The 27,600-nt window shown below is 38.0% G+C and overlaps 1 protein-coding gene across 10 annotated transcripts in view; it reads right to left on the reverse strand.

Moving 5' to 3' along the window:
- LOC127656616 (E3 ubiquitin-protein ligase HECTD1) overlaps positions 1–27,600 on the reverse strand; it is a 60,944-nt gene that overhangs the window by 3,765 nt on the left and 29,579 nt on the right. For 2 of the 10 annotated variants that reach the window (XM_052145019.1, XM_052145018.1), the window contains exons 22-39: positions 26,128–26,451; positions 25,150–25,316; positions 22,532–22,708; positions 20,448–21,275; positions 11,248–11,469; positions 10,794–10,972; positions 10,322–10,490; positions 9,994–10,216; positions 9,844–9,898; positions 9,333–9,515; positions 8,766–8,979; positions 8,551–8,633; positions 4,531–4,658; positions 4,205–4,406; positions 3,152–3,289; positions 2,402–3,009; positions 2,223–2,301; positions 288–381 (exon numbers count right to left, since the gene is read on the reverse strand). In XM_052145019.1, coding sequence (XP_052000979.1) covers positions 288–381; positions 2,223–2,301; positions 2,402–3,009; positions 3,152–3,289; positions 4,205–4,406; positions 4,531–4,658; positions 8,551–8,633; positions 8,766–8,979; positions 9,333–9,515; positions 9,844–9,898; positions 9,994–10,216; positions 10,322–10,490; positions 10,794–10,972; positions 11,248–11,469; positions 20,448–21,275; positions 22,532–22,708; positions 25,150–25,316; positions 26,128–26,451 — 4,073 coding nt within the window. The remainder of the gene's footprint in view (positions 1–287; positions 382–2,222; positions 2,302–2,401; positions 3,010–3,151; positions 3,290–4,204; positions 4,407–4,530; positions 4,659–8,550; positions 8,634–8,765; positions 8,980–9,332; positions 9,516–9,843; positions 9,899–9,993; positions 10,217–10,321; positions 10,491–10,793; positions 10,973–11,247; positions 11,470–20,447; positions 21,276–22,531; positions 22,709–25,149; positions 25,317–26,127; positions 26,452–27,600) is intronic. The other 8 variants (XM_052145028.1, XM_052145022.1, XM_052145021.1 and 5 more) reach the window with 8 other exon arrangements.

Raw genomic sequence — 27,600 nt, forward strand, 5'->3', positions numbered from 1 at the left:
TATTCGGTAATGACACCTCATTGTTTATTTTCAGTTTTTGCAAATCTCTTGTGTGTTCTGTTTTAGGACGTGCTAGTCTTACAATTTAGACATTTCTATGTTTAAATGTTTCAGGGCCAGACATGTGCTGCAGTGTTCTGATTCCTTTGTTATTGTTTATGTCCTTGAAATGGTCTTTATGTAAAAAATAGATGTTTAAAAAAATAAAAATGTTTATTTCAATAAAACAGTACAAACCAATTGAGCAGACTAATGATAGCATTTAAGGTCTACCAATCCCATTTTACCTCTAAAGGCCTCCATCTGCTTCTGGAGTCCTGTGTGCATGCAGAAGTCAAACATGAGCTCTACATACTCCTCTGAGTTTTCCATGCTGACGATCTGATGAGAGAAATTATTTATTAGCAGGGTAAATATAGTGGGTCCAGTGCATTTGTTTATTCTGTAAAATTGTATGCACTATTATGTTACAAATTCTGACACTCGGTCAATATGTAATTTTTCAAGATGACAAGTAGTAGTAGTGAGGGTGATACAGCAACCCCAGAAAATGGTACAAATAATGCATTAACAAATACATTAAGCACAAAATAATTCATTTTCCAATTAAATCTATTAATTATAAAGTAAAATTGTTTTTGGTTATCATGGTGTGAAAAATATTAAATATAAAAGTTTCCATTAGAAATTGTCGATTCACAAAAATGCAGTGAATTCTTTCTGCCTAACAGCAAGCACTTCTCTATTTCACTTCTCTGGTGTTTCATTGCATATTTACTCAATTACATTCACCAGAAGTTTGTATAACAGAGTACACAAGTTACACAAGTTTTTTGAGATGCGGTTTTCCACCACATGAACTAGTTCCATAAGAAAGTACTTTTCTTGCAGTGGAACCATTATAGTGGAGTCAGTACAGCGCACATTTCTCAATGGTCCAGAAAACAGGTCATCAGACAGCTGATACTAGTAAGCATTGCTAAAACTTGAGTTGTTGCTGATTTAGGTTTTTCAAATTGAAATGGATAGAGGAACAGACACTGCTGTGCAGGAACTGCTGAATATTTGGAAAAAATAAAATGCAGCATGAATTTGAAACGAAGGCCAGGACCGAGGTGTACAAATAATATCTGATCATCTTGTCAATTTTGGCCTTAGATGACCACAACATTAAAATGTGTAGATTGAACATCACGAAAATTAAACAAAATGATAAAGGATCATAACAATTTACATTCCATGATTATTGTTCATATAGTTTGTAAATTGTTTTTATTAGCTCACCCGTTCTATTGTTCAGTGCTTTAAATGTTTTATTTACCTTTTCGCACTGCCTCCTTTGTGCAGTTTGCAGTCATTTGTACCTTTCATATATATGTGTGTGTAATATATATATATATATATATATACACACACACAAATAAAAAATATTCAGATAATTAAAATGCATTACATTCTTGTAGCAGAAGAGTTAATCATTAATAAGACTATACAAAAAGCGGCTTTAGAATACAAATGTATTGTTTACTACCATATTATTGATCATAAGTTAATCATTGGCACACAGTTCACAGCAATCCATTTCACAAGTGAATTTGTCAATCAGTTGGAGATTTATTATGAGAGCTTGTTTAAGGACCTGTCAATGTACACATGCATCAGACATGCTTGTGTAGCGTCTCAGGTGTGTTGCTTCATAAACATAAAATTTTTAGGTCACTGTGTCAAGTTAAATATAGTTAAATACTTGGAACACATCTTGAGATCCTTTAGTTTGAATTTGCGCTCCATCAAATGTTTTGAACACATGAACGTAATCAGTTCTTCACTGTATAAACTGCGCGTTGCCACACAGCTGAAATTTCAATGACTGCCCTCTGAAGTAAACAGGTGTTAAAGCACTCATTACACAATAGTTTCAAGTGTCATTGTGTTTTTTGGAAGTACATACATGATTGTACAAAGCTGTGAAACAGTCCCAAACAAAATGCATATGACTACAGAAAAAGGTAAGAAGTTCAGCTGCATTAAGTTCTGGCATTGCCGTTATAACATTCACATACTTACATCAAAGCTTATTATAAAAGTTCTTGCTATTCTGTGTGTTTTGTGGAAAAACTAAATAGGAATATTATTGGAACAGGTATTGTTTCACAAGTAACCGATTTTATTTCAGGTTCTTGTTCCACAATTGTGTGGAAAAACACCTATAAGTGTCCTACCTCATCCTCTCCATTGGGTTTCAGGTCAACTGTTGAGAAGCCATGTACTTTGGATGATGGACAGAACTGGAAATTCAATCTAATAACACAAATAAAATAAAAATTAAATATAACAAATGACTGACTGAAAAACTTGATCTCTCTCTTTACTAGTTTAAGCAAAGTGAGTCATATCTCACCCTAGATCTTCTACACTAAGTGGTGGCCCAGAGCCCATAGGGTTCTTCAGCATAAGATCCTGTAGCCGTGTGTTCTTCTCGTCCTCCGACAGGCTCTTATTGCCCAGAATCTTCCTCCTCCTCACAGACAGTGCCTTTAGCTCTTTTAGAAACTGTGCTCTGTGGGGATTCACCAGTTCAAAGTCCTCCCATGTCAAAATACCATGATACCAAGCTGGGGGCTTGGGCTTGGGTGGGTCAAGGATGAACTCAGACTTTGAGTCTTCATCAAAGCTACCCAAAGAGTATGTGTCCTGACCCTCCTCAGTTGAGGCTTCCAACTGGATTTCAGAGAAGTGACAGTCTGACTCTATGCGGGTTTGATGAAGGAGCTTACTCATGTTGCTTTTTATGTCACCCATACAGAGCACTTTGAAGAAAGGTTGCGAGATGGGTAGGTCCACAAGTCGGTTGTCCTGAATGCATTTGGCCAGAAAGATGCCAAGAAAGAGGAAAAGCTTGCTGATACGCTCAAGTTCATCACTGTCCTGAGGGAAGGGAGCGGGAAAAAGGCCGCAGGAACGCTGCACGTAATAGCCTGGTGGTTTAAAGCCACCGCCCAGATCCACCTGATGAACAATTAAAGCAAATCAACTTGAACTGAGCAATTCTTTAAATCAGTCAAATGGAGAAACAAACAAACAAATAAAAACATCATGCTTGTGCTAGTGCTTTAAGATCAAGCAGCTAATTGCATGGTAAAGCACTTACTTGACGTGACTCATCGTCTGGGAAGTCGTCGTCACAGAGCCAGACACCAAGTGAGGTTCTCTGGAACTCTGCAGCTACAAGAGCGTAGAACTCCAGAGTGGGACCAAGACCAGTGCCCTCCTCCCCCTGGAACTCCACCTATTCAAGACAATCATCATTATCAGTCATCTGCTGTTCTTTAAGTTCAGTCATCATTAAACCTAGTCTGAGAAACTATTTACTTTCTCTGATCCCAGCTTAATATGCAGCAGAGACAACTGTAAGTAAGCCATTTGGTTTATTTTCACAATCTGTAAACAGTCTCTCTCTCTCTCTCTCTGTGTGTGTGTGGCATTATAAAAATGTTTGTTCTGGCAAAAGAAACAACACTGAATCAACCAATGACATGAGAAGAATTGAGTTGAGTTGAGGGCGGGACTCTCTGTTTGTTAAAACAAATGTTTATTTTTACAATTTCGTTCAGTGCCGAAGAAATTAGACTTTAGCTTTAAACTCAAGGAAGTGTCATACACAGAAATGGGAATAGCAACCAATGTTACTGTGGGACATTTAAAATAATTTCTACTTTCGTTAACTGCTTGGGAGGTATAAAGAAATAAAATGTAAAAAAAAAGACAATGTGTACCTTCCCATCTCCCCTTTCAAACAGTTCCTTTGCCACTGGTCATACATAAATTTGCATTAATTTAAAAATGTCTTAGTACTTGGGTATGTCCCCTTTTTGTTTTAATGACAGGAAGCTTGTGCCAAAGCATGCTATTCCATCATGATTTGAGAATGTTCCAATGGAAGCAATGAAATCTGATCTTTTGTACAAAGATTTTCCATGATCAAAGTCACAAATGTGCTTATTTTTTTGAAGATTTCCAGGTCAATAATCAAATTGATCATTCATTTTACATCATAATATTTCAGTTTGCATTTTTTACAGGTTTAAACTTGATCTGAATAAAAGATTTCTAATGTGGACTCCATTGTACATACAACATTTATATTTGTCTTTATAACCGATTTATCAAAGAATGCTTAAGAGCATGATGTTGTGGACTTTACCTCCAGTACAGACTTTCTGTCAGCATGAATCTGCATCACACTTTCTGCCCACTCCATCATGCTCTCTCTCCGAGGCACCTTCACACGCTCATGCTTAAGTCTGCCAACTCTGAACTCCCCGGGATCATCGCGTCGCACTGTGGTTGAGGGACGGGAACGCTCCATAGTGGCTTCTCTTCGGTTCTGGAGCCATACTATAGCCCTGGAGAGAAAAACAAACAAATGCACACAATCAAATCACTGTTGCAGACATTTATCAAGCCACTAATAGCAGATTATTTTATAAAGACTTAAGTAATGAATTCTTCATTACTGTGGGCACAGACCTGGAGGCTCCAAACGCAGTGCAGGTAAAGTAGAGCTGCCGGGTTTCAAAGGGGATGAGGAAAGGACACTTGCTGGTTAACTGCTCACACCAGTCTGGGAGAGCCCCGCTAGCCAGGGCCAGTGGCTCCTAAAGGACACCCACCCAGAAAAGACAGACATTATGGTCCACACATTCACAAGAATGTGGAAAAAACATGCAATTAATAAACAAAACACCGTTCAAACAGTTTGTAATGAGTAAAGACTTGCATGGAAAAATCTACTACAATATAAATTCAAAATAGATATTAAAGACAAAAAATAAGGCCTTGTTTCCACCTAGTATTAAGACGCATTTTTTGTGATCAAATCACATGTGGTCAGCAGAGACATTCCTATTTCCACCTGGTATTACAATGCTACTCAAATGAGTCTCCTATGACCACATGTGTTTGGATTTCGAGAGGATCTATGATTTCATGTTGGCATACATCAACCACTATGCCAGTGTATTACTGCATGATAATAAACCACAAAAAAGTATAAAACCAAAACAAAGTGTGCACTGCTTCTCCCAGATGCAGCTGAAATTTAATTCAAGCTCAAACGCAACATTCTGAGCAGAATTCTCAATTATTTAAGTGGAGTACCTGTTTTAAAGATGTGTGTACTTGTCATCTGTGTCTGCATGTTAATAGACACACTAAGGAAGATCCGTGAAGCTCACATCAGGGTTCGTACAGCTGCTTCAAAGTTAAATTCAAGGACTTTAAGCAAATATTTATTTGTTATTTTATAAGGAAAATGCTCAAGATGTCATTAAAACGAACTCTTTATTCATTTTAAAAACAAAATATTGTATTCATTCAGTAATTTTTTTTATAAAACACCACTTATTACAAGTACAACACATCTCAATGTGCATCTTTATGTATTCTCACAGTAACAATTTTTGGTTCATTCATGACAAAATTGATGTGCAATTGTAGTGTGCTCCCTTAAAATGCATTTCGCTTTCCAACAAAAGTGAAAAACTGGGTCCGTAACCAGTAGTCAATATGACTCACGTGCAATGTTCCATGTTTTGTAAAGTCACAAAACAGACTGAAATTGCAAATGGGTCATTCCAAAAAAAAAAAAAAATAAATTGTTTAGTTTTTGCCTATAAATGCTGAAGGTAAACCTTTTGTAACATGTTAACACATTTTTATACATAAAGGACAACTTGGCTGTTGTTCTTTCTTTTATTTAATTTTGTTTCACGAAGGAAGCAAGTTAACACTAATGAGTAGTGCCCGACCATTTTAGCATTTCACCGATATATAGGTATCGGCGTATATGTTTACATATATGCACAGATATGAAAACTTTTTCATAACATATAATGCAGAAAACAATACTTAAAATGTGTGTCATAACAGTTTGTCCAGCTGAGCGCGCTCAAACTCCACTGTTTACAGTGCTGAGCTGACGGTGGTTCTGCGGACAGTGTGGAGTCAAGCGGTGTCTTCTTGGTGAGTTGCTAACTAGTTTGTGAATTACATACTGGAAAGTTAATAAACAATCTAATATAACATTAACCCTGTCCCTGACAAACCATGTCACTCATGTTTATCACATCTGTTTGCTATATTAGCCAGCTATAGTTTGTCAGAGCATGCAGTGGTGGATTGTGTCTGTTGGGTGTTGATTTCATGCTACGCTGTTACTTAGTTGGAACGCAATGCTGGAAAGTAAATAAAGTCCATCTTTTGCTCTCAGTGACAACAAGCTTATAGCTAACTATGTAGCTACTTTCATTGCTTGTCAGCTGAGTGGAAGCTAATGTGTAAACACGTATTCACCAAACTGTTTTGTTCAGGATTCACAGTTTAGTACCCCCTTCAACCGAACAATTCCAGTTGTTGCATTTATACAATTTTATATTTAAAAGTCTGGTTTTCCACAGTTGAGTTTCCCCTGAACTTGTATAGCAGAATAGTGTAACACTGCTGTTTATCTCTTGACTCTGCAGGTGTAAATGCATCTTGTTTTACAACCTGCCAATAATTGACTGGCAGTATTAAAACAGTCAGCATTTGACTGATACTAAACATACAGTACTGATTTTTATTTAGCTATTTATTTTAATTGTATTTATTCATTATTTTAATGGTCAGCATTTGACTGATACTAAACATACAGTACTGATGTTTATTTAGAGATAGATATATATATCTATTTTATTGTAATGATTCTTTATTTTTATGGTCAGCATTTGACTGCTACAAAACAGTACTACTGAAGTTTATTTACCTATTTAATGTATTTTTTTTATTCTTTATTTTCTCAGTGTTCATTTCTAGAATTTGTTGACAATGTATAATAATAATGTCAAATATTCTTTGATAAAAATATTTAAGAAAGCAGCCTTCTGAGTACCTTTGCATTAGTCATATTGGTGCAAAATCCACATAGAAAAGGTTTGTTTTCATTCCAGGTCAATAATTAACTATTTCGGCCACCATATCGGCAATCTGTGAGTTTTACCCCTCTAAAATCGGTATTGGTCTCAAAAATCCCATATTGGTCGGGCTCTACTAATGAGGGTTAAATAGGTTTCCACATTTTGAGGGTTCAATGGGGTATAACACCAAATATTTGTGTGTGAATATATTAGATAAAATGTAAATAACTTTAACATGTTGGGAAAAATCACAATATGCATATTTAAGCAGCCTCTAAACTTTGACCTTAAAAATGATTTTCCACAACGTTTTGCATTTAAAAAACAAAAAAGGTTTTAACATTGATAACAGCAATGCCAAGAAATCAAGGGACAATGGAAACAAAGAAAAACTTTTAAATTATATTAATTATTATTACATTTGTTTTGCTTTTATGTACACTTGCTTGGCCTTGCGCAAATGCTTTTATTAAAAATAAGTACACAAAACTTTACATGTCAGAGGTGGTAGACCAGAAGAAGGTGTTTATTTTTTTTTCAGACAATTATCAATTTCAAATATATTTTCTAAAAAATTTGCTAAATCAAGCCATTTCATATCATTAAAGGTTAGGTTATAGAATGATACCTTTTATTTTATAGCTATTTGAAAGCTTTTTCATGACTAAAAAAAGTCAAGGGACATATTTTGATATTGACTCAAAATAACCTATTTTGTGAGACACAAAGCTGTCTTTACATAAGGGGGCCCTAGACAGCTCACAAAACTGAATCCTCCATTGATCTGCATTTAAATCTCAGAAAGTTTTAAATCTCCTCTAATTTTTTCACTCTGGAGAGTAATTTTTTATTTAAACTGATAGGTTCAAGGATTCAAACTTGTTAAATCCGCCACAGCAGTATCTCTATAAAATATATATTTTTTTAAATCCTCCAGTAACAATTGATTGTGATTGGCCCACTCTGAACAGCACTGCCAAAAGTAACAGGTGCCACGTGACAGCATTGTATATGTGCTACCTGCTTAGGCAGTGGTCTAGTGGACTGTCATATTATTTTTCCGAAAATATATTTAATTTATTAAATGATTTAAGCAACGTATTTTATGATTTTTCTATCATTCAAGAACTTTAAGCACCTCTTGGTAAAAAGGTTTTCAAGGGTTTTTCCAAGACTTAAATTTGAAAAAGCCAAATTCAAGTACTCCAAGCACTCTGTAGGAACCCGGTCTCATGCTTGTGTATGTATTCGCTTTTTAAAATGTTCTAATCTAACAGTTATTTCCTTTTAAAGCTGCTCATAACCAGTAAAAATTTAATCTTGTTTTAGAGCAACAGTTGATTGACAGGTAAGGGCGGATTCTTCTCTGCTGTCTGGCATGGATTCAGGACGAATGTATTTTCAGTCAAAAATGCAATGTTGTCACATGTGTTTCTGACTACCTCCCTATGTGATTTCAGTGATCTGATCAAAAAAAAAAAGTTTGAACCCCATTTCCACCAGTATTTAGCACTGACCACTTGTGTTTGGATTACAAAAAACGCATCTTAATACCAGGTGTAAAAGGGGCCTAAAATTAAAATGGCATAATTACCTCGATCTGCTGAAGGATTTTTGTTGTAATTTTTTTGCTGGTGAATTCCTCAGGTGATGCATTGAACTGTAGCTCTTCCACATCTACATACATGGGAAATAAAGTAATTATTGCATACTAATAAATCCTATACTAATTAAAAATTGTTTTGATAAAACTAAAATGCCTGGTTAATGTTGTTAAAGAATACGGTTTGGAATGTGAGGAGAGTTTACCTTCCTGTAGTGTGCGGCCGGATAAGGGTTCTCCTCCAATTGTGAAGAGGATGCGCAGGAGCTGCAGCACATCCTCCACGCTGCAAGCACTCTGGCCTGATCCCGCTTTAGCTTGAGCCTGCTCCCGTGCAGCACTCAAGATATCGCAGCTCTGTGTTGCAGACAGCATCCCTGTACTCAAGCCTGACGACTTGCAGCCACGCTCACAGAAGTCCTGTAAAACCATGTGTGTTCTGTTAAATAGACTATCCCAACTTTTTTTCCCCACCACTTAATAATATGTACTTTTTTATGGCAGACCTATGCAAGCAATTACAGCATTCTAACAATATCAAATCCTTTATGACGAACCCTCCCCCGACCTTGTAATCGAACCAAATACAGAACAAACTCCACAATGACGGCTAAATACTTTCATGGTACAACATTTACGCACAATAGACAATAACATTTACAAAAGGAAAACAACCAGTGACAGTCAAGCAAGAAGAAAAAAACTTGAAAAACAGAAGGGAAAATAAAGATGGTATGTATAGATAGATATACACATCCAATGGCATTCTATACCTTGTATGCAGCAATGAGCTGCGAACAATTTCTGTTTTTCCTAATACTTTTATTAGAGCCGGTTAATTTCCAATGGTGCAGGAAAGTTGAGTCTGCATTCTTCTGCATGTAGGTTATCAAGTCATTCTTTGGTAATTCATCTGTGCCAAGGAACTGTTCCACATGCTCTACAGACCAGCAACCCTACAACAGGAAGAACCAAATGTTGGTCTTTCCTGATTGTAAAGCCTCACGCAACAGACATGCATTACTGTAGGTTTAACCACTAAGAGGCCCATGCAGTTAACAATAGATACCACTGGGGGTTATTTCACAATCTCCTAGCTTTAAGGTTAGTGACGACTGACAGACAGTTTACAGGGGAGCTTTTACAGATTGGGAACAGCCACAGGAGAGAAAATAAAAATAAAATCACAGCCAAGATTTTAATGAGCAGAAGAGAGTGAATGAAAGGAAGACAGGTACAGGGAGTGTAAGGAGGAGAAAAGGGAGGGTAAATATATGTCATTACCATCTTTCCGCTCTCCCTTTCTTTGTCAGAGTCCTTCAATTCTCTGTACATAATCCTATAAAAATAAATTTTTTGAGTAACAGAAAAAAAAAAAATACAACGACAAAACAATTAAAAAAAACTTTTAAAACAATTAAAAATGAAACTTACGTATATGTAGGCTCCCAGATGCGTCTAAGCTTGTCAGGTTTAATAGCACCATTGCATGAGAGCTGAAGAAGCTTTTGAACATAATAGAAAATAGTGGACTTGTAGTTTGTGAGAGGTAGTTCTACTTCTCGTGTAGTTCCCAGCCCTGCTACTTTTAGGATGAGAGCTAGGCGGGGAGAAGGAGTGCACTCCACCTCCTCCTGTACCTCTGATTGAGGTGTACCTAAGAGGGATAATACATTAAATCCACAAATTCTGAAACATAAACATGAAACATTCAAGAGAGTGTTGTGAACTCTTTCTAGTGTAAATAAAAGAGAGCAGACACCTGGAGGAGTACCTGGTGGAGGGATCTCGAGGTCAGTAGTTTGCTGGACATTGGTCCGGCCTGGCCTGGGGTCAAATGCAGGTACAAGAGCAGAAAACTGTCGCTTCAACACAAAGTCATCGTCCCAGGTCCTGCGGCGACCCCCTTTGGTTTCATACTCCTCTTCCTCCTGCCAGGCCCCCATTGGAAAAGCAAAGAGGTAAAATTCTCTTAAGCATCACACTTAACTGCATTTACACACAAAATGCATACATTTAATCTAAATAAATACATGCTACACATAGGAAACATGCTGGTAAATACAAGAAAATTGGAACACCAAGTTCAGTTTCTAACCAATGATTACACCACCAGTCACCAAACTAAAATGAATATAATACAAAATAAAAAAGTCCAGTTAACCAGAGAAGGTGAAAAAAATAAATCAATAAAAGTAACACTGTACTATTATTGAAACTACAACAGGTTTTACCCTATGAATATGAACGTGGTAACCTAGGTTGACCCTGGACCGTACCAGAACTTCCTCATACTCCTGTTCTTCCTGATTGTCATCCTCATTCTCATCATCATCGTCATCTGGTTCTGGCAAGTCTTCCTCATCATCTAACTCAGCAAGCAGTGTGTTGGCCCGGCAACTGTCCAGGAAGTCTAAGAGAAAAAGAAAGGGGAAAAAAGGGAAAAGAATGAGCTGCCATATTGCAAAAATAATTAACAGCTGAATTTAGGGAATAGTACACAGGAAGTTTGGTAACAAGCAAAAACGTCAAATTAAAGATTAATCAAAAAAATATGTTAATTGAAATAAAGAAATAAAAAAACATTTCGAGCTGACAAATGGCACATACTAGAAAAAGGATGGAAGAGAGTTTACAATCAGTGTAAGTGTGCACTATCGTAAGTAAATAAAATGTTACATGGCCTACCATAGAGGGAAAACTCAGCCTCCTGACCTGTGTCACTCTCACTAGATGTTGAGGTCAGGCTGGTTGTCAGTGTGTTACTGAGCAACTGGCCAACGGACAAACCTGTAGTTGCCGTGGCTACGTTATTGCTGCTGGTTACTATGGAAGTGGACATTGTAACAGTTGAGGTGGTACCAGTGGTTGTAAGGTTAGGAAAGCTCTGCGCACCCATGAGAGGAGATGCTGCGAACAAAACCCAAAAACTGTGATTAGTGTCCAAAAAGAAAAAAGAAGCAGGTAACTGGAAAACTGTAAGCTTTCTCTAATTGCTAAACACGCTTCATGAGTCATGTTAATTAGGCATGTAACAATCCACAAATTTCACAATACGATGCATAGCATCATGATACAATACAAGCACCCACAAATGTTTTTAATGTCTTTTAAATCATAAATGCCACACAATTTTCTGGCATTGGCAACAAAAAACAGAGCTCCATGTAACTTAAAAAAAAACAGCACAGCATTTATTTTGTTCCAATTGTTGAGAAAAACTAATATGACAATCATTTTCATGTTTTCCTGAGAAAATTATTTGTTTTATTTATATTTGTATAGCACTTCTTAAAATACACATAGTTTCTAAGCAGCTTTATGGAAAATCATGCCTTGTTGTCTGAAATCCCCCTGTGAACAAGCTGAAGTGACTGTAGCATGGAAAAAAAAACTCCTTTCAAAATGTTATTTAGTGGTGAAAAAAAAAAAAAAAAACCTGACCTCTGGTTCTGCGATACATGTAAATAATCCAATATTATTTAGCAGCTTAAAGCAAAAACATATCGGCACATCATTTTTTGTCCTCTTCCCCATTTCCTGTCAACTTTAGCGCCGTTATTACTGGCTTTTAACATGTGCGCAAGTGTTGTTCTCAAAAGCTGTTAATATTAAGTCTCATGTAATCTAGGGATTCTTACGTTGTTGTTTTTTGAATAAGCTGTATTTTGATAGTCAAGACTCATAACTTATGAGCATCTTGCTGTGAATGTCACGCTCAAGTGTCTGTTGGGAGAGACGGCTGTTAAATTTACGTGTCCTGTTAATAGCTGGGCTGTTAATAGCACCAGAACAGGACACCGTAAACTCTACAGTAAAATCTACGACTCGATCTTCTCGCCCACGTACTGTGTGTTGATCTGTTTTTCTATGAGCGCTCAGTGCCACCTCTTGTGGGAGACTGTTCCGTGGCTATCAATATTGCGTTGCTTGGTTACACTATAATGTGTTTATGTAGGCCTATCGTACAATACATATGGTATTGTATAGTGAGGGTCATATCGTACTATACAATACAATATTTATGATACAATAAGAAAACTTTGGCTATTCTATACTTGTTTTTAAGAGCAGTTCCTAGGTATTGAGTATTGCTGCTAGATTTAACAGAATGAGCCTCCTTGTATCTAAATGTAGCTACCCAGAAACAAGCAGCGATGTTTCACAAAAACCTAGGGTAATGTGAAAAGTGACAAGTGTAGTATCTCTCGTCATTGTGATTTTATTACAGTTTGTCACGTAACTTTTTAAATATATGTAATTAACCTTGTTGGGAAAGGTTAGAAGTTATTCTCTAAATCAAAATAATTAACTACACATTTTTTTGTAGGGCTGCAACTAATTATTATTTTGATAATTAATCTAACGATTATAAAGTAATTACAATGATTAATCATTAGCCATCATCTTAACCAATTATTCAGCTTGTGCAAGACTTAAAAGGTTGTATTAAACGTGCTTACTAACAATAAAGGACAAAATCATCTTTTAAAAGTACCTCTAAATGACATTCATTGAATTAAAGGAGAAAAATTCACTGCAACAAAAATATATTATCAAGTTTTTGTCTTGTTTTCCATTTAAATTGGTCTAAAAATCCTTAAGATAAATTGAATTGAGAAGCAACCCAAGACATTTAGACTTGCTTTAAGAGAATGTATCTTAAGTGTATTTTTTCACATGTTTATACTTTTGCGGGTGCAATAAAGATCTATTCTCTAAAAGCAAATCTAAATATCTTCTATGCTGCTTCTCAGGTGAATGCATCTTTTGTTAAAAGCTTTTTAGATATTTTAAATGATTTTTTTTTATATTATATTCAACATTCTCAGATAACAACTTTTTCTTCTGCCGTATAGCTGCTAAAGAAAATGTATGTTGTTTTAGAGAAGAATTAGATATTTATATTGGAAAACAAGCCTAAACAAAATCAAATCAAAAACGTATTTTGTTGTAGTGTATAATGGGGCGATGACTACACTACCATTCTAAAGTTTGGGGTCACTTGCCTGAAATGTTTCTCATGATCTTAAAAATCTTTTGATCTGAAGGCATATGCTTAAATGTTTGAAATTAGTTTTGTAGACAAAAATATATTTGTGCCAAGATATTAAATTTAAACTAAAATTATATATAATTATAATTTTTTTTTTTTAAATGGATGACTTGAACTCCCTGATTAGTCGTTAGTCGATGAGAAGAGACTTGGTCGACCAAGTTTTGATTGGTCAGTTGGTCGCAGAAAAAACGAACACGGTGGTAGAATGGGGGTATTACCGCTGGTTCGATGCTAGGTGGTAGTATGGGGTAATTTTCATTAAGCATGGTTAGGATTAAGCCTACACAATAAAGCAAGCCACCTTGATTTCATACTGTGAACTTTATTTTATTTACTTATTTGAACTCAAATTTCAAATGAAACTGGGGAAAAAAAAATGTAACTATTAAAATGTGTGTTGTTCAACTTTTTGAAAGATGGCTTTACAACTGTTGTGAAGGACAGCATCTCTCTGGCAAAAAACCTACATCTGTGCATTCTCTAACGGTCGGTTATTTAATTGTCCAGGAAAATACATAATGTTTGTGAATAAATTTGTTTTGTTCCCTCCTTCACGATATCTATTTTATATATATACATATCAATATCCAATTACATCGGCAACCCCTGGTCTGACGGTTCGTGAATATTCTTGATTTTGCATTGACAATTAATTTAAAAACGAAAAACTTAAATCAAATACATTTCTAAATTCAAACTGCACTCCAAACTAAACAAAGTGATAAAAGAATAATGAATAATATATACATATACATATACATATATACACACACCCCCTTTCCATTTATCATCAGGCAGAAAATTACTTCACAGATACTAAATGTAAAAATAATAATTATAATGATGATAATAATCACTGAAATATAAATCATGGTTCGAGGTGAAAGTGTTTTTGTGTTATTTTATATATTCTGTATTATTTTACAGACTGCAGAGTTGCGTCCACAATGAACTGCTCTTTGGAAATAAAGTGAACTGAACTCAAAACACCACCTGAGCAGAGATATCAGAGGTCATTTGCAGAACTCATAGATGATACTGTTCTTGCAAATAAAAAAAATTAAGAAGACCGAAACCAAGAAAGAGTGAGAACCTTTTACATGCGCGTGTTCCACGAGACCGCACGCCTCCGTATCAGCGTGTCATACATGCGCATAGACGGCTTTTCTGTCATCTGTTCTTAATAATATAATAAAACGTGTGTCTGTTTCTCTACGGGCAAAATATTTGTAGTATTAATTTGAAAATAATAATAACAATTTAATATATTAATGGGATAACGAGCCAGATATCGTCTTGACATGATCAAAGGCATCATCTATTGGCGATCACGCATATCATCATCTTTCGGCACAACCCTAATGTGCATTTCTCTCTATAAATTAACAAAATGCTCAGAAAGTCTCCTTGCTGGTTTTTCCGACACATTCAGGATCATTACCGCTTTTGCCGGTGTCGCTGTGGCTCGCTTCGTGCGTGCGCTTGTAAAATGTATATTTTAAAGGATCATTATTATGATTAAGTATTTCTCTGTAAAGTAGGACAGTGTTAGCAGTGTTACTTATAACATTCTCATCCCGGGAACTCAACCCCTTTTCTGATGCCCCCCAAAAAATATATTTGAGTTATTAAAATAATATCATAAATGTGTGACTAATGCCTTAAATTAACGCCTACAAGCAGACTATGAAAATCTTTGGTCGGGGGCAGCCCTACCATCAATACTGTTTAAAAAGTATCCCAGGGTGATACCTCAAGAAGTTGGTGGAGAAAAAACCAAGAGTACATTTCAGTAATATCTAGGCAAAGTTTGACCAGATGTAACATTTTTTTATTGATTTATTAAAATAATTTATTTTGGATTGTTTTATTCACAACATAAAATTATTTCCATTTCTATTATTATATATACACACATAGTTGTGATGACTTTACTATTATTCTAAAATGTGAAGAAAAAAGAATGAGTAAGTGACCCTTAACTTTTAAACGGTAGTGTACCTCTCTCACCTTTCTGTTCACTTCAATCCATCTTTAACTCACAAAAAAACTAATTCTTTCTTATTGATGAAGCTGTGTATAGCCAATATTCTTCACAATAAAAATGCACAGCGGAATATTATGATTCAATAAGTTGCAAGCCATCACGTTATAATCTAGCTGCATTAAGTGTGCGCACTCGAGGGATGAGCATCCCCGCAACAGTGTGTGTGCATCAGCCAGGTGCAGTTTCAATCTACCCACCTTATATCGGGCGCTTGGCGCAACTCATAGAAGAGGCACTGACCGCACAGAGAAATGCCAGTTTCGGAGTTTGTACTCATTTACATGATCTGCTTCTGTATTATTTGAACTTTAATAAAGCTATAACACATTAAATCTAACTGCATTTAAGATATAATGCCGGGTGTTTCATTTCAAGATGCTTGACACACAAGTTTTGCTTCAGCGGAGCGGCAAAACCAGCTACACTTATTCCACAATGGATTAATGTATTTTCTTATTTTGTATTTTTGCATTAGAATTCCCTCATACTTTGCGATCTACATCACCTGAAGCTGTTTGGAAGGTTTGGAGTGCGTCTGAACTGTGAGCAGTCTAATTCTTCCTCTCCTCAGTCAGGTGCGAGTGTCATCTTTAGAGTTTGTGATGATGAAACGACTATACAAAGGCATTTTTTGTTGACAATGTTTTGTCGAACGTTGTCGATAATGTCGACTAATATTATGTCGACTATTATTTTTACACAATTAATGCTTTGTTAATCAGAAGTACATTTTCAATCTTTCATTACACAAAATTCATCTGAGTCGAGGTGCTAGCTGCAAGGTCAGTGAAGAGATATATATATATATATATATATATATATATATATATATATATATATATATATATATATATATATATATATATATATATATATATATATTAGTTACCGTGTTGGCAGTAGGCCTATTGCAAGTGCACAATAAAACATCTCAATTCCCTCTGAATTTAATTTGTAATTCAACCAAGCAACTATGTGGTCTTGCACACAAATATGTTAAAGTAATTTATTGATTCATATTATTGAAATATTTAAAACAATCTTTCCTTTTTTCATTTACCTAATTTATGCCTTCATTTTAAACTAATATATATATATATATATATATATATATATATATATATATATATATATATATATATATATATATATATATATATATATATATATATATATATATTATATTACACACACACTCACCTAAAGGATTATTAGGAACACCTGTTCAATTTCTCATTAATGCAATTATCTAATCAACCAATCACATGGCAGTTGCTTCAATGCATTTAGGGTGTGGTCCTGGTCAAGACAATCTCCTCAACTCCAAACTGAATGTCAGAATGGGAAAGAAAGGTGATTTAAGCAATTTTGAGCGTGGCATGGTTGTTGGTGCCAGACGGGCCGGTCTGAGTATTTCACAATCTGCTCAGTTACTGGGATTTTCACGCACAACCATTTCTAGGGTTTACAAAGAATGGTGTGAAAAGGGAAAAACATCCAGTATGCGGCAGTCCTGTGGGCAAAAATGCCTTGTTGATGCTAGAGGTCAGAGGAGAATGGGCCAAATGATTCAAGCTGATAGAAGAGCAACTTTGACTCAAATAACCACTCGTTACAACCGAGGTATGCAGCAAAGCATTTGTGAAGCCACAACACACACAACCTTGAGGCGGATGGGCTACAACAGCAGAAGACCCCACCGGGTACCACTCATCTCCACTACAAATAGGAAAAAGAGGCTACAATTAGCAAGAGCTCACCAAAATTGGACAGTTGAAGACTGGAAAAATGTTGCCTGGTCTGATGAGTCTCGATTTCTGTTGAGACATTCAGATGGTAGAGTCAGAATTTGGCGTAAACAGAATGAGAACATGGATCCATCATGCCTTGTTACCACTGTGCAGGCTGGTGGTGGTGGTGTAATGGTGTGGGGGATGTTGGCACACTTTAGGCCCCTTAGTGCCAATTGGGCATCGTTTAAATGCCACGGCCTACCTGAGCATTGTTTCTGACCATGTCCATCCCTTTATGGCCACCATGTACCCATCCTCTGATGACTACTTCCAGCAGGATAATGCACCATGTCACAAAGCTCAAATCATTTCAAATTGGTTTCTTGAACATGACAATGAGTTCACTGTACTAAAATGGGCCCCACAGTCACCAGATCTCAACCCAATAGAGCATCTTTGGGATGTGGTGGAACGGGAGCTTCGTGCCCTGGATGTGCATCCCACAAATCTCCATCAACTGCAAGATGCTATCCTATCAATATGGGCCAACATTTCTAAAGAAAGCTTTCAGCACCTTGTTGAATCAATGCCATGTAGAATTAAGGCAGTTCTGAAGGCGAAAGGGGGTCAAACACAGTATTAGTATGGTGTTCCTAATAATCCTTTAGGTGAGTGTATATATAGATGAAGAAAAATAGGCCAATGTAGGTTAAATGATACAAGTAGACCTATAAAATTATATTTAAATATACATTTTAAATTAAAGTATCATGGTTACATTGTATGCGTCTGCATAAAGTGAAAGACATTACCTGTATTAAATAGTAGGTGGTGTAATTTTGCGATTGTCTTGCAGGTGTCTGCATATGTCAGATAAGTCTTTACTCCAGAACACTAGATCTACGACCATTTTCAATTACTACTTGACGGAATAGTTCACCCAAAAATGAAAATTCTCTCATCATTTACTCACCCCCATGCCATCCAGAATGTGTAGGACCTTCTCTCTTCTGCAAAACGCAAATTAAGATTTTTAGAAACATCTCCGCTCTGTAGGTCTATACAATTCAAGTGAATGGGGGTCAAAATGTTGATGCTCCAAAAAGAACGTAAAAGGCACCATAAAAGTAATCCAGAAGACTCAGAAATTCTTCTTCCTGCCCAGTAGGGGGCATATGCATGAAGAATGTAAATCACCAAAAACACAAGTATGTTTGGTACAAAAAGGTAAAGTGGAGATTGTCTGATCAGGGTGGAGAATCTATAGTACAAATTGACTCAAATATTGATTGTTTCTCAAATCGCTTCTGAAGTCATTGATTTAGCCACTGGAATCATATGAATTCATGGCTCCATACTGCGACTAAAATGGTCACAAATGCAACCAAAAACAATTTATTGCGACTATAATTTAAAATCTAGTCACCATTGTGAGTCAGGTTGTGTGCATTCATATGCGTTTTCATCAAATATCATCTTGCGAGTTATTGAATACATCTTTAGAGCACGCACCAGTATGTCTCACTCCGCGTTTCACCTGTTCTGTTGTAATGACGAGCTTGCAGCACAACAAACCCAGCGTGAGAGAGTCGCGACAAATTACTCTTTTGAACCGGATCTTTTTTATGAATCACCCGTAAAGAACTGAGGGTTTGAACTCAGGAGCTTAGGTTAGCAGTTTGAATCGGATTCATTTTCTCAGCGAATCAGCCATCAGTGAGCTCACAACTGGGACTGCAAACATTTAATAATAAGAGTCCTGTGTGTATTTTGGTCTTCTTTATAATTAAAAGTCCCTTACTGTGTACCACATTTTTCTCCTGGTAATTACTGATTGGGATTGGAGTAGCACAATAAACTACATCTGGGATTTGATTCAATTTGCACTCTTGTAGTCTGTGTATGGGCCATCTGGTTACAGTAAAAGACAAAGGCAATAGACGTTATTCACACTAGCGGCATCTTTGGAGGCGGCTGTGAGGGACAGATACAGTATCTTCACTGGCACGAAAGGTGTAAAGCTGTATAAACTCCTAGATCACATATGATTTACCACAACTCATGTTGTCTGGAAAGTTCTTTGTATACAAAATGTTCTTAGACTGATATTTTATCAATGTTTTGTCTGAGGAATGATCCAAAGACATTTTAAACAGCAGTACAGCCCATTGAAGAGATGGTAAGAATATCCCTCACAGCCTCATTGTCATTCTCATTAAAAATCAAAGATGGCGCTAGTGTGGATAAGGTCTTTTGTAAAACAATACTAATATATATATATGTGTGATATAGCTTTTGACGCTCAAGTCAACAAACTACTATATGCATACTATATGTAATTATCTGTTATGTAGATTATTATATAAAATAATATTTTATCTCTATTTGTATAAATTATGAAAGGGGTGTGAACATTTATGAGACAAAAGGGAACGCAAACTTATCTTCTCAACTAAATACTGTTTATTAAAACTCCAATTAATGGGTTATAAGCTGTCTTCCTTCTATCTAAATCGAGCAATTATATGATTTGGTGACTAAAAACAGCCATTTGGCTCCTTAATTTTTCAGTTTAGGAGCCAAAAGCTGTAGAGCCCTTGAATTACTTTTATGAAGACCTACATGATTTTTTTGAGCTTCAAAATATTGGCACCCATTCACTTGCACTGTATTGACCAAAAGAGCTGACAAATATTTCTGAAAGTCTTCATTTGTGGTCTGCTGAAAAAACACATCCAGGATTGCATAAGGGCGAGTAAATGAGAGAATTTCCATTTTTGGGTGAACTATACCTTGAAGTAACGATGCTTTTGGGAAACATCCCATAATTCTAAGATAACCCATACGGTCGTTTCTATGATATACTTGGGCTTACGATGCTTTTGGGAAATGAGGCACACACAGAACGAAGTGACGAGCAAACTGCATCTTAATGAGGCATATATTTTCCCGGTTTTGTCTGCATGCTAGGGTATGGCAACTCCCATACGCAAACGGCGCCCCTGCCAGGAACGGTCTTTTAGTGGAGCAGTAGGCTGCAGATACTCACTGGCAGTGCTCATGACGTTGCGTCCCAGCGTGTTAGTGTTGTTATCACTGCTGCTTCGGCTCAGGTTCATATTGTTGGTGGCATTGGTGCGAGACATGTTGGGTGCTCTGCGAACGAACGACTCCATCAGGCTGGCCTCACGGGAGGACAGGTTGGGCACACTGGCGCTGGAGCTCATGGGTGCTCCAGCTGCCAAAAGAGAACTGACAGACAGCCGTGCACTGGTGGCAGAGCACAAGGGCCTCTGGGACACAGCATCCTTACTAGATGACTCTGATACAGAGCTGACATCGGGCGAGCTGACGCTAACAATTCCCATAGAGATGGCTGCTGACTCAGCCGACTGTCTATCAGGTGCTGGTGTTTTACGATCATCACTTCCCATGTCCGCTGTTAGTGTGCTGGTGCTGGAGGCAGAGCCACCTTCAGCCGAGGAAAGCACAACGACTGGTTCTTGGCCCTCGGCCCCCAGTGGTCCTCCAACGATGCCTATTCCCTGCTCCAACAGGCTCTCGACCCTGCGCTCCACCCTGGTGGAGCTGAGACTGATATCGCTGCTGCTGGCCACGCTACACACCGAACTGCTACTGCCCTTGCGGCTGGAGGAACTGGCACCCGCTATGGAAGACGAGCCACCCTTGTCTGGACAGTTATTTTTCACCAGGCTGCTCCAGGACTGCGGCATGCCTGAAACAGTGGATGAAACAGGTTTGGGTGATGGCGTTGACTCAGGGTCGTACCCTGGTGCAAGCTTGAGGTCAAACTTTCCTTCTGCACCCATACGATACGAGTTTGAGCCACCGGCATCCCAGGTGACATCAATCCAGCCTGAAAAGTGGGGGAGGGAGGGGGGATATGAACGGGTGAGACCCAGCAAGAGAGCAGAGAGAGACAGCAGCAAGTCAAAGACAACAGCTTTGCTCGACACTGGACCAGAAACAGTGTAATAAAACCAGGTCAAATTCAGATTGAAGTCTCAGCTCTTTGCAGACTGCATAAAATTAGAACCAAACCTCTAACATTTCATATTCTAACTGCTAACGATCCTTTTTTCAATCTGGTCCAGTTGAAGCAGTGAGGTAGAAACATGAAGCACAGAAAATGACAAATTAAAAAAAAGCAGTAGAATTTAGCAAAATGCCAAGCTACAAAGCCACTTAAGAAAAAGAAAAGAAGAATAATTTTTGTCAGAGTAAAATACACTTGCAATGGAGTTCATTCGGAGCTTGCAAATTGTGACATCAACATGCACTTGGCTTGACTGATGGAAACAGGTTATAAAAAAAAAAAAAGATTCACACACTGAAACATGGTTGCCCAAAGAATTCAATAGCAACAGAGTAGATGATTCGGATAATATGAGTAGGACAAAGAAAATGTTACCTGTTAAGTTAGGAGGGAGGGATAAAGGTTGCACTTCAAAATAGCAAACATAAAAAGAAAATAGTATGGAATGACAGTTGCAGATATCAAATAATAATCTAACAATTACCATAGAACTTCACAGTGTGAAACAGATTGCTTTTGATATTCATTTTAAATAATTCATTCATGCAGGATAGAAGCAAAAGGAAAGCACCACATAGTGAGGTAAAGACAGGAAGAAAAACTGGTTTCATATCAGCCCTGTCCATTACCTGCAACACAGCTTTTTTCATTAACTATACACAAAGCATTTATGAACACAACTTTATACGACGGGCTAGTTTGAAAGCAGTCCTTCACGAAAGCATGCAGGCAAAACAAAGTCCAATGTGAATGTTTTACTGTGAACCTCAGTAATGGGTAACTCCATCTCCCCCCTCACTTGTCTGTTGTAATGGATTTGCTGCAGAAAGCTCCTCAAAACATGCAAATGCACTTGATGTTCACAATTTGTTTCCCTTAAATACTGAAGTACCACTGAACTCCATTGTAGATTGGCCAGTGAAAGTACTTTCATGTAGTGGTCCGATGCACTGACGCTGTAAACACTGTTGTACAGAAAACTGCCATCTGCATAAGCATTTCACATTGTGCCATTCTATTCAAGCTACTAACGGTTGGATACACACACTAGTCTAGAAAATTACTCCGGTCCTCACCATTATGGGCATCTCCGGTGACAGTGCCCTCTCCAGCAGGATTGCCATCCTGGTCCCTCCACTTCCAGTCGATACCACGCACCACCCGTGCCCCCGGAACTATGTACTTCATCACCTGTGAGCGAAAGAGGCGACGCTGCCGTCTCAGGTTGGCCTCTGCCTCCTTCACTGCTTTACCTGATAATGCAGAACAAACATGACTGATTGGAAACAAAAAGACAAAGCAGCCTCAAACTAAAGCATGCATACAATTCAGGGTGTTTATTTTACTTTTGTAAAGCTGCACACAATTTTAAAATTTTAATGTTTGCTAAAGAGTTCCATTTCAATTTGGAGAGAAGTTTTGAGCTTACCTTCGGCAACTTAATATACAGTTCATACAGTAATATTTTAATTGGCATAATCCTACGTTTAAATAGGACTCCTTCAGAAACAGAATGAGCTTTATTGCCAAGTATGCTGTGGCAGGGTGGAGGGAGAGGACGGGGCCGGGTCGTGATCCTACACACCCGGCCCCATTTTAGGCTAATTATGCCTCTGAGGTTTAAAGGCTGACTGCAGAGGGCCGTGCGGGAGAGAGAGATTGTTAGCAGACATGTCCATCATGTGTGTTTATGTTGTCTTTTAAGTTTACCATTAAACTATTATTTATATCGTCAAGCCGGTTCTCGCCTCCTCCTTTCCATTGCATACCTTTACATATGCTTACACACACAAGGAACTTTTCATGGAGAAAGAATTTTACATTTAAACACATGTACATAAACATACATTAACAAAAATAAGAGAAATATACAAGAGCAATAATGTTGTTAGAATATTTTACATACAGACATACAGTTATGTGCAGGTGATGTAATGTATTGAAGCAGACGTAGGATATGTTGAAGAATATAAAAGAAATATGGATACAAGTAGGAATGGATGGATTGAATATTGCACATGGTTTTATTGACCAAAGGAAAGTATTTTGGGGCAGTTTTAACTGTTCATTTGGTGGATGGCCTGAGGGAATAAACTGTTCCTGTGCCTAGCTGTTCTGGTGCTCCATGCTCTGCAGCGCCGGTCAGAGGGCAACAGTTCGAAGATGACGTGTGCTGGGTGAATGGGGTCAAAAGTGATTTTACCAGCCCTTTTTGTCACTCTGGATGTGTACAGTTTTAGCAGGGTTGGTAAGGGAGCACCAATAATCCTCACAGCAGTCTGAATTCTCCTTTGAAATCTTCTGATGTCTGACTTGGTAGCTGAAACAAACAGTTATCAGAGCAGAGGACAGTATCCTCTAACTGTATCAGCAGAGCCCGTGGCAGTTGGAACTTCCTCCAAGTTCCTGCCTTTTCAAAATGGAGTCAATGTGGGTCTCCCACTTCAGGTCCTGTGAGACAGGATGGGTGGTTGTGGCTCAGTTGGTAGAGCGGGTCGGCCACTAATCGCAGGGTTGGTGGTTCGAATCCTGGCCCACACGACTCTACATGCCAAAGTGTCCTTGGGCAAGACACTGAACCCCAAGTTGCTCCCAATGGCAGGCTAGCACCTTACATAGCAGCTCTGCCACCATTGGTGTATGAATGTTTGTGTGAATGGGTGAATGAGACGCAATGTAAAGTGATTTGAATACAGTTAAGGCTTAAAAAGGCGCTATATAAGTGCAGACCATTTACAGTAGTGTCCAGGAACCTGAATGACTCCACTGCTGCCACAGTGCTGTACAGAATGGTGATCAGGATCAGCTGTTCCTCCTAAATTCACTATCATCTCCACAGTTTAAGCGTTCAGCTCAACGTTGTTTTGACTGCACCGGATGGCCAGCTGTTCAACTTCCCTTCTGTATGCAGACTCATCATCATCTTGGATGAGGCCGATGACTGTAGTGTCGTCTGCAAACTTCAGGAGCTTAACAGAGGGGTCCTTGGCAATACAGTAATTTGTGTAGAGGGAGAAGAGAAGTGGGGAGAGCACACATCCCTGGGGGGGGCACCAGTGCTGACTGTACATGTGCTGGAGGTGAATTTCCCCATTCTCACTTGCTGCTGCCTGTCTGTCAGACAGCTGGTGATCCACTGACAGATAGAGGTGGGAACAGAGAGCTGGGTTAATTTAGTCCATAGGAGAGCAAGGTTGATGGTGTTAAAAGCTGAACTGAAGTCAACAAATAGTATCCTTGCATAAGTCCCTGGTCTGTCAAGATGTTGAAATATGTAATGCAGTCCAATATTGTCTGCATCATCCACAGACCCATTTGCTCTAAAAGCAAACTGAAGGGGATCCAGGAAGGGTTCAGTGAAGTCCTTCATGCCAATCTCCTTAAAGTCATGATGACCCCTTATAGCCAAACTAAGTGTATCTTGAAAATCAATGGCATTACCGATTCTTCAATGTTGCTATTTTAGTGCTTTTAGAACCAAATTGAACCACCACAATTTTTATCTTAAATGGAAAAAGCCCATTCAGATCAATTACATGTCGAAGAAGTGTCCGCTTGTAGGGATGCAAATATTTTCCAAGCATACACATTATAATTGGATTACAATTTTATATGTAACAATATGAGAAGTGACCTTGGAGAGTTTGGACCATTTCAAATTTGGAATTTTAAAAATGGACCCATTGGCCCTTACCTAGCTGATCCTCACACACTCCAGTAACAGTGCCATAAATCTCTAGACCAGACAGGGAGAGATAGTGTGTTTGCCCGCTGGCATTCTTCCCCATCTGTTTAATGCGAATATGTCTCCAGCCCTGCTTCTCATCTTTGGATGGATCCAGAGGCCATGTGGCTGTCGACCTAACGCAGTAAAATGAGCCCTATTAGTAGGTGCACAAAACCAATTACCAGAGAGCATTGAAGGAATAGTTCAAAACAGAATAAAAATTCTCTCATTTACTCCCTCTCATGCCATCCCAGATGTGTATGACTTAATTTCCTCTTCAGAACACATATTAATATTTTTAGAAGAATATTTCAGCTCTGTAGGTCCATACAATGCAAGTGAATGGGTGCCAAAATGTTGATGCTCCAACAATCACATAGGTCACAACAATCACATCACACGTAATCCATATGACTCCAGAGGTTAATGTCTTCAGAAGCAATATGATAGGTGTGGGTGAGAAAACAAATCAATGTTAAAAGACCATTATTGGTAGAAATTCTCCTCCCTGCCCAGTAGAGGGCAAATGCATTAAGAATGTGAACCACCAAAACCAAAATTGACTAAACTATTGATCTGTTTCTCCCCACAACTATCAAATAGCTTCTGAAGACATTGAGATAACCACTGGAGTCATATGGATTACTTTTATTCTGACCTATGTGATTGTTGGAGCATCAAAATTTTGGCACCCATTCACTTGCATTGTATGGACAAAAAGAGCTGAGAAATTCTTCTAAAAAAATCTTAATTTGTGATCTTCAGAAGAAAGTAAGTCATACACATCTGGGATGGCATAAGGGTGAGTAAATGATGAGAGAACTTTCTATTTGGGTGAACTATTCCTTTAACAACAGTAGGCAGATCAGAATAGTAACCTATAAGCTCTTCCTGTTTACAACGCAGAACATAATTGGACCCAAAATACTAATATAACACACATACCCCGGCTCATTGAGAGCGCTGTCATCAACATGGGTGTAGAGAGTCATCCAGTTCTGACCGTCTTTGGACACTTGAAACACCCAGTTGCGGAGGGCGGAGCGACCATATCCACGGGCGTGGCGAAGTGTGTAAGCAGAGGGGATGACCCATAGACCAAGGTCAATGGCAAACCAGGCATTTTTATCATCGTTGGTGTGACAGTTGAGGGCGGAGCTGTCTCTGCTTAGGATGTCCTCAAGTCGGCCGTAAGGCAAATTTCGTCCCTCAGAGGAGGTAACCACAACTAATCCATAAGCAGCAGGGTTCACCCACTCATACGCAGTTCTGTGGTGAAACAGAATACATCAATATGAGTACATATGTCATTTAGATTACTAAAAGTTTTGGATAAGTTGTAACAATGCAATTTCTTAATTAAATCTATTCAAGTGTGTAATATCTGCCCCAAGTATCATCAAAAGGAATTGCAAAAATTATTGTTCTCAAACAAACTTCCAGAATGCTACTTCCATCTTCCATTAGTCATGCAAACAGACCCCACCCCAAACTCAAGCTCACATTAGTGGTTGAGCCAATGTTGCAATGTCGGGCTGGTCATGATTCTCAAACAAAAGTGTGCTACTTTTTGCACTAAAATAACACCAATGCAAGTAACATTAAACATTTGCCAAAGTCTAAGTGGGAGGTTGACTCATTGAAAGAATTAGTCCCCACAGGTTGCATATTCATTGCAGTGCGCATTAGATCATTTAACCCTCATCCTCTACAATATTAATCAGCCGGCTATGGTTATCCACTTTGGATATGGAATTAACTTTATTCGTGTCAGGGTATCAAGAGCCACTTTGATCTCCACATTAAAAGCACTGCAGACAGCAGTCGTGTCCAGAATGGCATACTACCCACCGGAGTTTCCGCTAGAAAAAATGGTGCCGGTCAAAGTTACCGGCAGAGGTTTCGTTTTACGGACATTTTGATGATATGCCGGTCAAATATATCGCCTCTTAATTAGTCAAGTTGAGGAAAACTGGAGGCAGTCTATGTAACTTAAAAAATGACATAATCAGGCCGTATAGAATGCAACATATTATTATTAGCTTAACTTTCAAATAAGACGAAAAAAAAAACATGAACGTCCGATTGGCGTCAATCAACGCCAATTGTTTTTTACTGTGGTTTCACACACATTCACTTTTTGAAACACTGAGGCACGGATGTACCTAATACAAATAAAGAAAACATCTCCAGTTAACTAGCAGATCATTCATTTAGTCCGTTATTAAATAAGAGATCTAGCGCTAAAATCTGTTGTTTTTGAAATCAAGCTGAGCTTCGTGTCCGCTGCTATCAGTTGCATGGACGACGCGCTGCGCCGAAGTTGCGCAATCTTCACTAGGACGCTGCGTTTCAATCTATCGCCGTTGCGGAGACTCTCTATTAATTCGGTGAAATCACAAAATAAAATGCACACAA

Source organism: Xyrauchen texanus, chromosome 16 (genome assembly GCF_025860055.1).
Source record: "Xyrauchen texanus isolate HMW12.3.18 chromosome 16, RBS_HiC_50CHRs, whole genome shotgun sequence".
NCBI lineage: Eukaryota > Metazoa > Chordata > Actinopteri > Cypriniformes > Catostomidae > Xyrauchen > Xyrauchen texanus.